At 37.1% G+C, this 12973-nt stretch overlaps 1 protein-coding gene across 1 annotated transcript; it reads right to left on the reverse strand.

Moving 5' to 3' along the window:
- Positions 1–163: 163 nt before the first annotated feature.
- LOC131014088 (AT-rich interactive domain-containing protein 4-like) lies at positions 164–6196 on the reverse strand. Its single transcript, XM_057942014.1, has 16 exons — positions 5818–6196; positions 5293–5591; positions 5015–5203; positions 4268–4321; positions 4088–4176; positions 3534–3810; positions 3388–3444; positions 3234–3265; positions 2937–3072; positions 2658–2831; positions 1932–2552; positions 1654–1791; positions 1465–1563; positions 1276–1372; positions 732–826; positions 164–637 (listed from the first exon to the last, which is right to left on the reverse strand). Exons 2-16 carry the CDS (start codon positions 5443–5445, stop codon positions 539–541), a joined length of 2310 nt encoding a protein of 769 aa, XP_057797997.1. The 5' UTR covers positions 5446–5591; positions 5818–6196; the 3' UTR covers positions 164–538.
- Positions 6197–12973: the final 6777 nt, after the last annotated feature.

Raw genomic sequence — 12973 nt, forward strand, 5'->3', positions numbered from 1 at the left:
CCATATAATTTTTTATGGAAGTTGGACAGCCATATAAATTAAATGCATTGTTTGCGGATTTCACGAATTTGTTCGTCCAGAGTCCATAAATTTTATTAATGTATTTATATTCTTATTTCTGGCCACACTTATCCATTCTCTCTAAATATTATATCAAGTGCAATTGCACAAGATGGGTAAATAAACATTTTCCATAAAACTACAAGAGCTACAAAATGTCTTGGCTTAGCAACCATATAATTACACATAAAACAACTAATTTGGCTATTATATCCAATTAGCCCCCACAAATTCCTCTTTTGGGAGCATTTCCTACCACCTACAATTCCTTCCCAAATTACATTTTCCTCCCCAAAAGTATCAAATATTTCATCTTTTACCCCCTCCCCGCAGCGATCTCTCCGCAAACTCAATACTTTCACCCCTCCCTTTCCTGTAGTAAAATGAGAGAGAAAAAAACACCTTTCCTCCACAGAAAATAGAGTCCAATTCGCAATAACCCGAAATATATGGGGTCATAAAAGAATTATGAAAGACTTCAAGAATATCCATTGCCTGATTTGTTCATCTTTTTCTTGTAATTTGAAACGCTGCATTGTGGGCATATGTATTCCAGCCCATCTGTCTTGGCATAGTCCTGAAAAAAAGAACAAAAATCAAGAATTTGTGGTTTTTGAAACAAGCAAATAATTAAAAAAATTGTAGAGGCATTGAGGATTTGAGATGTTTACTTTGAAGGCGCCCAAACCAGGCCGTCGGTCGCAGCCGAAGTGGGCCCACTCCCCACACAAACCGCAGTTGACCCAATCCCCGGGCGCGTACTGGTAAATGTTTAAAAACGTCGAGCATTAGCGATCGACTCGAGGGCTAAACATAAGTCGTTATTGAGTAGAACATCAACATTCAAGAAACTACAAGTGGTTAATGCCTGAGGCCAAAGCCCTCGGTTTCAAATCCAACGTCACGCAATCTTTAAAATTATTTGTTCGACAGTTTGAATAAAACATTCAAGAAAAGAGAAACCAGGTAATAGTTACAACCGGTGAATGTTTTTCAAAGCATCAAGCATTAGTGATCGACTCGAGGGCTACACGACCGTAGTAGGCTCGTGTGTGAGGTGTGTGCATCAAAAAAATAACATTCAAGAAACTTGAAATCAGGGGGAATAGTGGCAAGTGGTGAATATCTAAAGCTCGATTTGAGGGCTAAAAAAATCCTTAGTAGCTATAAATGTGCAGGGCATAAAATCGAGAAAAGAGAAATCGAAGAACCTGTGGCATAATAGGCAGCACTCTCCATCAACATCGTCATGAGCCAATTCATATTCTAAAAGGTAAGTTTCGTAGTGCCTTTTGAGCGTATTTCCGACACCCTGGTTCAAGAAACATACGAAAGTTTCAGGATTAAACTCGGGGGGACTGTGTAGAAAGTATCAAAATCGAGAGATCAAGTTTTAGGGCATACGGTCATTCTATTGGTCACCGTGTGATTGCGCATCTTTGAGAAAACCTGTCCTTTCCAGTTAATGCCGTTTCCAACATGGAAACCCCCTCGTGTGACGACCTGATCACGATCCAGCAACGTCATCAAATTATGCTACTAATTGTAATTTATTCCGATCCTTCAAGAAAGCATTACTAGAAGGAGTCTTACCTCCCGGTAGAGGTTGAATAGGTCAAGACGCTTCGCATTTAGTATGGCATCTGGGAACTCAGCGAGGCCCCCTTGAGGGATAAGACGATTATGCCCACGGAGAATGAGGAATTGCATCACATCCTTGAGAAACTCCTCCTTCGCAAAACAAGAAGCAGAAAGATGAGAACTACGAGACAATTGTTCCGTTTTCACATCCATATAAATTTTTCACTTTCAAAGTGAAATGATGTTGTAATTGTAAAACATAAACAAATGGCTTGTAAGTTGAAATTTACCTCAGAGCACACGTGCAACGGGCTTCTCCCGCAACCATGCTTTTTTAGAGGAAGAGGGTTTAACGATATGACCTGCTTCGCTTGATACGAACTGGAAGTTGATTTCCGATGGGATGCCGGAGTCGTTCCAGCGTTATGTTTTGCCGGAGGAGCGGGCAGGTTAGCCTTCACCTGGCCCCCTCCATCGTGCACATCCGCATCCGAAATTCGAGAAAATGGAAGCATCTTTTGGTGACGAACGTGAGGGATGGGCCTCAAGGCAGCTATCTTAATCCTTCGTCTATGGGTCATACTCGGCAAGCTGATGCCATTCGATAACACAAGTTCCTTGTCCCCGTTATCTTCTTTCTTGACAAAGATCCGGCCGTTTACAGCGCTGGTGCTTATTTCCTGGCAAATAGAGGGCCGCTTTCGACTAGGAGGAGGCGGCCTTAACCAGGATGGAGGGCTGCTAATTTTTATATTATTCGAGAAACCGTTCTTCCCCTGCCTCGAAAAGAAAAATAGGAGCCGCTCAGCATCTTCTCTCTCAAACGAAGCTACCGCTAATCCCTGGATGCTGGCGATTCCAAGGGCCACTAAGTTACGGTATGAAACATCGGGTGCCAGTTGCCTCAAAACCTGAAATCGAAATTAAGATTAGCGAAATCAAATTGTTCTTTGGCATACTTAACAAATTTGGGGTGATATATATATAAAAAACGGGGAACAAGAATAACAACTAACCTGTGAGGCCCACGTTGGGACCCTCATACAGACTTCAAATACGGCTGCTCCGCACGCTACCGAGACCGACCTTCGAGGTTCGGATGTGGGCGGTTTGTTTTCATCGGTATTTGGCAGTGCGTGGATGAGCTCACTCTTGTCGATGATTTCGCTCTTTATATGATTTTCCAACAGCTATAACAATAGGTCGAGTATCGTCCGAGTTCAGCCAAAATACATAAATAAGGAAAAACTGTGAAGTTAACGACTGCGATATCAGTAAAAGTTTGAAGGCATCACCTGATCATCGAAACATGTCTGAGCACTCCCCGATACTAAAAGAGAAATGTGAGCCGAACTACTGGTCGACAAATCACATCGCATGGTAACGACACCCCGAGAAAATGTGCCGGCTTGGAGGGGTGGAGGAAGAGCGCTGAGATAAGATAAGGGTCTTTCAGAACTCGCACACCGATTCAAAATTATGGATCAAAATTTTCATTTAGAAAAGCATACGAGACTCAATTAAAGCAGGCACATGTGATGAAACGAGTAATAAGGAACATCAACAACATATGAATAGTAAGCGAAACCCACCTAACCCGATTGTGGAGTTTGCTCCCTCGCATCTGAATTAGCACCAAACAACAAAAAGAAAATACCAAATGAGTACTCGAACAGATTGTCATTTAAAGAAAAAAAATTAGCAATCATGGAAAATCCATTTTTTCATTGTTTTAAGTGAGCTTACTTCGATACTGAGGAGGGCGTTTAAACCATCCTCCAAAGGACTCAACAAGCGAGCATCCTGAAAAAATAATAATCCATTGGGTCCAAGTTTTCTTTTCAAACGACGCATTAAATGATAACATTTCAAAGTTTAGTTTATGTTATTACCAAGGAACTAGCCATTCCGCAGATGAGAAACCTCATGTTGACGTCATCGTCGTATATCTTTATTGCAGGAAGGGACCCGGAAGTGCTTTCTTCATCTTCCCCGGCATCCTCAATCTCGGGAATGTCAATGGTTATCCTAGGAGGCTCCCCGAAAAGATTTGGACCCAACTCATCATCAACTTTCTCACCATCAGGGAGGACACAATTATTTCGGAGACAGTAAAGCCGAAAGGAGGCATCGGCTAGTTGAAATGCATCCCAAGTATGGCACGATGAGCTACCGTAGATAAAATGAATAGCCCCGGGTCAAAATTTTAGCAATTTATATCGAAAAGCGTGAACCATCTTCTGTTAAAAATGAAGTTGGGACGACAAAGCAGTAAAAGTGCATTCAGTTTAATAACCAAAATGCTCGTGTTTGAGTTGTTTTCTCGTATGCACAAGAAACCTAATGTACATGAATACGTTGTATATGGCCTGTTATGTTAAGAGGGTGGTGTGGAACACTTAATCATGTCATGAAATGGTGAATTATTTGTAAAAAATAAATTTACCTTTGTATTACAGAGAGTAACGCATTGCGAAAATGGCTAGCCGCATAGCATGAAAACGAGTTCTTCCAATATATTACATAAGAAACACCCTGCACAGACTAAAACGGTGAGCAGAAAGGAAAATCATATATGAACTATTCACATATTTTTCGACAATCAAATCTACACCTCATTGCTTACCTTAGAATGAAGAGACTTGGCCAACTTTTCACCATTTGGAACCTCCAAATAAACCTTCAATAAGTGTTTAATTCCAATCAGACTTAACACGAGGAATTTAGAGATATTACAGTTAAAACTGACTATGCAAAGCGGTAACGACAGAAAATAAGAATCAAAGCCACAAACAAGAAATTACAGAGTTGTTTCCCTACTAATGATGCATTACAAAGGAGAAACTGACATTTAATCAGTGGAACTCTTTTCTTAAGTTGATGAAGGATGCAACGCAAGTTCCTCTTTAACTTCATATGAACTACAAGCTACTCGATGTCATTAGCCTTGTTTATATTCTGAGGAAAATAAATCGAATTCATGTTGGTGTAAATTTGCGTTCAGTTTATAGCACTTCCACTAGCCTCTCTGCCTCTTTATCAATACATGGTTTTTCAAAATCCTAAATTCACATTTGAAGTCGACCTGTAGGAAACACTTACTAGAGTCTTTATGGAATACTAGTCTTTTTGAATATATGGCACCAGAGGTATTCCAACTTGAAATTCAGTAGCTTCGGTTACATTGAACAAAGACATAAAACCTATTTAACACAATCAATCAATATATATATCTTAAATTCCTAGGAAAAGACACTAGTAGGCTAACGAAATATAACCTAAAATTGATCAATAAAAGCATTTCAATAACTTAAAAACTGCATAACTAAAGGGAATTTTATTAACACAAGAAACAAAAACTGCAACAACATACAGTAGTCGGCATTGTCGAGCTAAAAAGACCAGAAACAGCTTCAGGAGAGGATAGCTCCACCCCTCCCCAAGAGATTGACCCGACCTCCTCATTCTCCAACTGTTTCCCTTGCAAGTACACAAGATTCGGCTGCCACGAATCAAGAGCTTTGCGGAATTCATCCGGTGATGGATTCTTCAACGTTTGGACCTAATAATGCAATATGTAAATTTTCAGCAAACATGAACAGGGAAATCAACATCATCGAGATGGACAAGCTAACAAGCATCGTCTTGCACCTCTAAACGCCCCGAAGATGCAATTTCCGGGAAGGGGAACCTCCTCTTCTCCTCCTCCAAAGCATCATTATGCCGCTTACTCTCTGCTGGCTCCGAGCACACGACGGCGAGGAGATTGCAAGTGTGTTTCAGAGCTCCTTGGGTGTGGAACATATCCAAATCACTTTGCCTTACAAAATTCACTTATAATGACAGAAGATTTCTCACAAAATCCACTTCCCCACTTCAAAACCACATTCAAGCAGCATGATGAATGAGACTTCACTTCAATTCCAGCACCAAATTTCACAACTTATTTCCTTTAGAAAAGGAGAAAAAACATAAAAACTCAGAAAAGATAAATCGAGCCCTGATCTGCTTAAATTCAACTGAACCAAAATCAAACATAAGCAAAGAACTTTCTGCAGCACCAGCAATCACAACTTAGAAAAATCATACACAAAATACTTGGACTTAAATCTGCAGAAAAAGAAGAAAAAAAAATCAAGATTGAGAAAACGCATATGAGAAAAGAAGCAAACTCACCGGCCCAGATGGAGAAATTGAGCAACTTCAACAACCCAGATGGAGAAATCAACAAAGATCGCCGCTTTCACAACACAACACAACAAATCTCTCCTATCGCAGAAAGAGGTAAGGGGGGGAAAAAAGAAAACCCTAATGCCACTGCCTTTTTAATTCCAATAAAAATCAAACCATAAAAGAATAGGAAAAGGGGGAAAATAAAAAGAAAAATCGTGTGTTTCAAGAATCTTTATCAATTTGATCTTATGAGTGATAGACTATCTCTATCCACCGCTAAATCATCACCCTCCGAAAAAAAAAGGGAAATCTTTAATCTTTAATATAATGTGGCAATAAACTAAATTTTTTTCATAACTTGAATCCTGTATTTGTTAAGTTGAATTTGTGTGCTATTATTGTGTCAGCTTTAATGCAGCAATATTTTTGGATTATCAAAGTCAAACTACATTTCAATTTCGTCAGCCAACCAAATCTTATGTTTGAGTTTAACACTGTTTAAATTCTTCTTCACTTTTTCCCGTTTTTTCTTTTTCGTGGTTTGATTGAATTTTATAATTAAGCAAATTAGGAATTTTGAAGGAAATTTCTGGGCGCTTGGAGGAATACGAGTGTCGTATTGTTGTCATCTTGTTTCTTCCTCTCTTTTTGCATTTCTTTTGGTTCTTTTTTCTCCTTTCTCATAATTATTTCAGTGAGTTTCTTAATCTGTTATATATGTTGTACGGATTCATGTGAATTTTAATTTTATAATTTAAAGTTAAATATTTATATTCAGTATATTAATGGTATATGTGTGATTGGGGTTTAGAATATTGCCTCCAAATAAACAAATTGAATACTAAAGAGTATTTTTGAATAGTTTATGATCTATCGAGTCTCATACATTCTGAAATTCTGTTGATATTTCAATGCCAATGTGTTCGAAGATTATAAGTTGTTTCTACTTCATTTTTCCCCAAATTATATTTTTTATTCTTAAAAATACTTGAGATTTTAATTGTATGTTTACTGAAAATTAATTATATTTTTGGGTTTTTCAATATTTATCATAGGTAGGCTTGCGATATGGATTAAGAAACTGGGACAATTCAAAGGGTACCTCACCAAAAGTTTTTTTTTTTTTTTTTGACAGACTCACCAAAAGTTGATAATGTAAGAAAGGTCTTTTTTTAGAGATAGAGAGAGAGAGAGAAGTAACAGAAGGGGTTTTGGGCAGTTATATTTGGAATTTTAATTTTAAACAGTACATGTGAATAATTTATTTATTATTATAAATATAACTAAATGAATTGTATTACAGCTTAATTAGATTACACCTATTTTTTATATAAAATACATAATAAATAAATAAATAAAAATTAAAGACACGCGCGACGAATGACTCAAATCCGGGACATTAAATCTTATGCATTAGTTCCTATCGTTAATCAATACATGCACCACGATGACTTATGTGTGTGTATTGTACTGTGATGACACATTATAGCATTAACTATAAATTGGACAATTTTGATGATGATATCACACTTAATTGAACAATAATAGCATTAACTATAAATTGGACAATTTTGTTGTGATATTAGGCCAGCTTAATTCGTGGGCTTTACAACTAGTTTTACTTTCAATCACATATTTCAACAGTTGAGCTTAGATTTTGATAATGCATTGTCCCAAGATGATTGTTTATTTGTGTTGTTTTGCAAAAGAATTAGCTGAGCATTTTACTAAAAGAATTTTAGTTATAATATATATTTTCCAAATTTTTTTAACTTTTTTTTTCTCATTTGTATGAGTAATTTTCATGCCCTTATTTTTCTATTATAATTCATGATAATATTTTTTTCCTTGGCTAGAGAAGCCATGAGTTAAAAGAAGTGGTGTGATAAAAGAAATCGATATTTCTTATCTCTTTTTTTTCAATGATAAATTTACAATTAAAGAAAAAGCACCCTGAAAAGGAATAAAACATGTATTTTTTTTTTCATGCTTAATATACGTTTTTTGACAACAGAGGACAATACTTATTTTGGAGTAACGGTGAATATCATATCCCAAGTTTCAAATTTTAGTGATCAATATTAATTAAAGTTAATTATATAATAATATACTCCCAATGTCCACTAATTCATTGGCCAACGGGAGAAAACACGAATTTTAAGAAAAAAATGTATTGTTTATTAATTGAGTGGAGAAAAGGACTCACTAAGTATATTAATTAGTTGAGTGGAGAAAAAATATACTCCCTCCGTCCACGAAATGAGTACCCATATTTCCTTTTTTGTCCGTCCACGAAATGAGTACCCATTTCCCTTTTTGGCAAGTGTACCCCACACATCTCTTTAATTAATACACTCAAAAAGTGGGACCCTTAAACTATTCACACTACACTCCATACATTTCTTAAAACTCGTGCCGTCCACAAATGGGTACTCATTTCGTGGACGGAGGGAGTATTGTTTATTGGGTCCCATCAATTAAAAATGTATAAATAGTTACTAAAAATGAGTAGGACATGAATTGATGGACGAAGAAAAGTAGGACATAAATTGGTGGACGGAGGAAGTATATTTATATAATAAATAGTCAATCTAACAATGAGACATAGTGAAATTGTGAATTAGAGGGAGGAAGTATATTAATTATATACTCCCTCCGTCCACCAATTCAAGGCCTACTTGCCTTTTTGGTCCGTCCACAAAAACAAGGCCTACCTATTTTTGGTAAGTTTTTATTCATTATTTAATCAAAAAAGTCAAAGATTTTTTACAAAAAAATGGGATCCTTTCTCCACTCAACTAATAAAAATACATTTTTTCTTAAAAAGTGGGACCATTTATCCACTCAACTAATAAAAATACATTTTTTTCTTAAAACCTGTGTTTTTTCATATAGGCCTTTAATTGGTAGACGGATAGAGTAATAAATAGTCAATCTAACAATGAGACATAGTGAAATTGTGAATTAGAGGATCACATTCGTCATCGTATACACAAAATAAGATTAAGCAGTAATTATTTATGAGAACACTCTCCTTCGCCATGTGCATATCATGACTCATAAAACTCGTCACTTTAATTCACAACAACCGACACTATTTAAAACAAAATAAACCTTTTTTGTTTAGGATAAACAAATATTTTAGAAACATATATGACGACTAATTTTAATCTAAAATCCTTGATCTCATACAATAGCTAGTGACGTCCAACTAAGTCAACGCCCATGCACACAAATACTAGTATCACTTTTATATATGTATAGTGAGAGAGAGTTCCTACAAATTTTGTGACTATTTATTATAAACCTCACGTTTCAAACTATAGCTATATATGTTGAAAACTGTATAACCCAACTTCCAACCACCTTTCTTATAGGAACCATATTTTGATATACGGTTCGTGTGCCCACGACACATTTCGGATATCTAACAAGTACATACAAAAACCATAATCCTACAAGGTAGTAAAAGAAGTATACCTGCGAAAACGAGAAGTGATCGACTCCAGAGTTGATCTTCCGAATTGTTCCCACGGCAAGATTCAACGTTGGATGGCAACGATCTTCGAATCCTTATCTCAATCTAGAGAATTGCAAATCACCTATCTCTCTCTAACTCTTTCTCACACACTCTTTCACCAATTGTTCTCTGCACACTTTCATGCTAAAAATATAGCAAAAGCATAGCAAAAGTGAAAAGATAATTATGTGCATGACTAAGCACCAACTTTCATTCCTTTACCATCACTTTCGGCTAGTGATAGTTTAAATAATAGCAAAAGTGAAAGTTGGACAATCATGGTCATTTAATTATTATTTAGAATAAATAATAATGCCCATCATTATAATTAAGAGAAAGATCCTTTAGAGAATTGGTACATTGTTCTCTTGAGATTTAAGCCTATATTTGGGCCAACCGGGGATCTACTAGCTCGAATAAAGTTTGGCCTCCCAGTGCTCGATTTTCTTATTCAGCCCAGAATATAAATCGAGACACTAGTATTAATTTATTCCACTAGAAAATTAATACTGAATTACCTCTTTATTCTTTAGGTGAGTCGGGGCTAGTATTAGACTTAATTAATCTCCGTGTTTAAGATATCGAATATCCATTAATTAATTAATTCCTCTGACGGTCAATTAATTAATTAATTAGTCGTTTAATTATAAACGACATCTCGAGTGCTACCACTTAAACTTATTATCGTATCGGAACTAATTCCACCTGCAGGGTTTAATACGATAAACTTATTAAGTTCCTCAAGAGGATATTATCATCCTGTTATCAGCAGGACACGGATCCTTATTGCAATATAATCGCATATCAAATAATAATTGTTATCACTCAAAGTATCGAGTATCTTGAACTTCAACAGAGTTCTCACCCATGATAAATCAAAGTAATAATCAATTAATTATTTACACCGATTAATTCAATTAAGGTTAAATTATTTAAGTCACCGAGATCTTGATTCTTAATTAGTCAGAATATAAGAATTCATCTCACTGTGATCCTGTTCAATACACGAAGGTACTAGCATAAATAAATAGCCAAGACAAACTATTTATCCATTTATGCTACAATCTAAACCAGCAACTCGTCCATAGTTGCCTCGATTGTGAACTCAATTTATATCTCAACTTTTTCCAATTATATGATCTTCTGTGATCTACAACACACCATATAATCTATAGTATGAGATAAATTGGACTATAATAGGATTATGCAATAACAATAATTCAGATAGGAAAATAGTAGTGAATAAGGTATCAATATATACAAGCATAAAAGTGTTGCTTTAAGTATATAACCCTTCAATTCTCCCACTTATACTAAAGCAAACTTTTAGTATACAACGTGACTAATAAACTGATAATATCCTAGCTATCCACTCACTTGTAAATCTCTATTACAAATTCTCCCACTTATACTAAAGTTTAGTTTAGTATCGGGAGGTCACGAACTCCAAGGTCTTCAACATGCTTGTTGAACACCGCACCAGGAAGACTCTTCGTGAAAGGATCAGCAAGATTATCAACTCCCGCAATATGTAGTAATGCAACATCACCATGCTTGACCACTGACCGAATGTAATGATACTTGCCATCAATGTGTTTCATGGATTGATGACATCTTGAATCCTTGGTATTCATAATAGCAGCCTCATTATCACAATAAATTGTAATACATTTAGGCAAGCTAGGAATCACATCAATCTCAGCTAGAAAGTTCCTGAGCCATACAGCCTCTTTAGCAGCTTCACAAGCAGCTACATACTCGGCTTCCATGGTGGATAGTGAATTGCATTTCTGCTTTACACTTCTCCACACAATGGCTCCACCTCTAAACATAAACACATAGCCAGTAGTAGACCGCCTCTTGTCCTTATCACCTTGATAATCGGCGTCTACATACCCTACTGGTGTCAGATCATGAGACTGGTAAACTAGCGCATACTCCTTAGTCCGTTTAAGATACTTGAGTATGTGCTTTACAGCAGTCCAATGAGCTTGACCTGGATTCGCTTGATATCTAGCCACAATGCCAACGGCAAAACAGATATCAGGCCTGGTACACTGCATCGCATACATGAGACTTCCTACAGCCGAAGCATAAGGAACTGTCTTCATGCTCGCTATTTGCTCAGGTGTTGTGGGACACAAAGCTTTAGATAGCGGAACACCATGTCTGAAAGGTAGAAAACCTTTCTTAGCATTCTGCATGCTGAACCGTGCCGAAACAGTGTCAATGTAGGATGCTTGAGACAAACTCAACATTCTCTTAGATCGGTCACGACCAATCTTTATTCCGAGAATATATGCTGCCTCTCCCAGATCCTTCATTTCAAACTGTTGGGATAACCAATCCTTAATGCCAGACTATACATTCACATTATCACTAATGAGAAGTATGCCATCCACATAGAGTATAAGGAAAACCAAACTCCCATCGATACAGACCCTATAAACGCAGCTATCGTTGACACACTGCTCAAAACCATAAGTTTTGACCACGTCATCAAAACGTTTATTCCAAGATCGTGAAGCTTGCTTAAGTCCATAAATAGACTTCTTAAGCTTCCAAACTAGATGCTCTTCACCTTTCTTGATGAACCCTTCTGGTTGTAGCATATAGATATCTCTATCTTCTTCAAGATACCCATTCAAGAATGCGGTCTTGACATCCATTTGCCATACCTCAAGGTTCATATGGGCTGCCATGGACAAGAGAAATCGGATAGACTTAAGCATGGCTACTGGCGAAAAAGTTTCCTCAAAATCGATACCAGGTCGTTGAGTATAACCTTTCGCCACCAGTCTCGCTTTGAAGGCCGTAACCTTCCCATCCGGTCCTCTCTTGCGTTTGTATACCCATTTGCTACCAATGGCCTTTCGACCCTCAAGTAGCAAACATTTCTCGTATACATCCATGGCAGTTATGGATTCAAATTCTGAAACCATACATGCCTCCCACTCAAGAGCATCCGGATCTGCTAGTGCTTCGGAGTAAGTCCAGGGATCTTCTTCGATAAGCCCATCGTCAATTGAATCTTTAGATTTATTGACAAATGCATATCGACTGGGCAGTTTGCCCTTTGATTCCCTCTCACTTCGACGTGGCACTATTTCAGATTCGGTATCGACATTCTGTGCATTTTCTGATGAGACCTGCGGTACTACATCTTGCACAATTGGCTGAATTGGCTGACTTGTCGTGCCAATTTCTTTGACCTCTCCGAATATAATTTTACTCTTACTTTTATGGTTATTTATGTAGTCCTCTTCCAAGAATCTTGCGTTAGTGCTAATAACGACTTTTTGATCTTTAGGACAATAAAAATAACCCCCTTTCGTTCCTCTAGGATATCCTATAAACAACTTTACTTCAGTTCTAGAGCTCAACTTATCAGCATCCTTGTTCAGCACGTGTGCTGGACTGCCCCAAACCCGGATGTGGTTAAGAGAAGGCTTGCGCCCTGACCACAGCTCGGACGGGGTCTTAGCAACCGACTTAGAAGGCACTAAGTTTAGAATGTAATCAGCTGTTTCTAAGGCATATCCCCAAAACGAAATGGGTAAAGTAGCAAAACTCATCATCGATCTAACCATCTCAAGAAGAGTTCTATTTCTTCTCTCTGCCACACCATTCTGTTGGGGT

The sequence above is a fragment of the Salvia miltiorrhiza genome, chromosome 3, assembly GCF_028751815.1.
Source record: "Salvia miltiorrhiza cultivar Shanhuang (shh) chromosome 3, IMPLAD_Smil_shh, whole genome shotgun sequence".
Taxonomy (NCBI): domain Eukaryota; kingdom Viridiplantae; phylum Streptophyta; class Magnoliopsida; order Lamiales; family Lamiaceae; genus Salvia; species Salvia miltiorrhiza.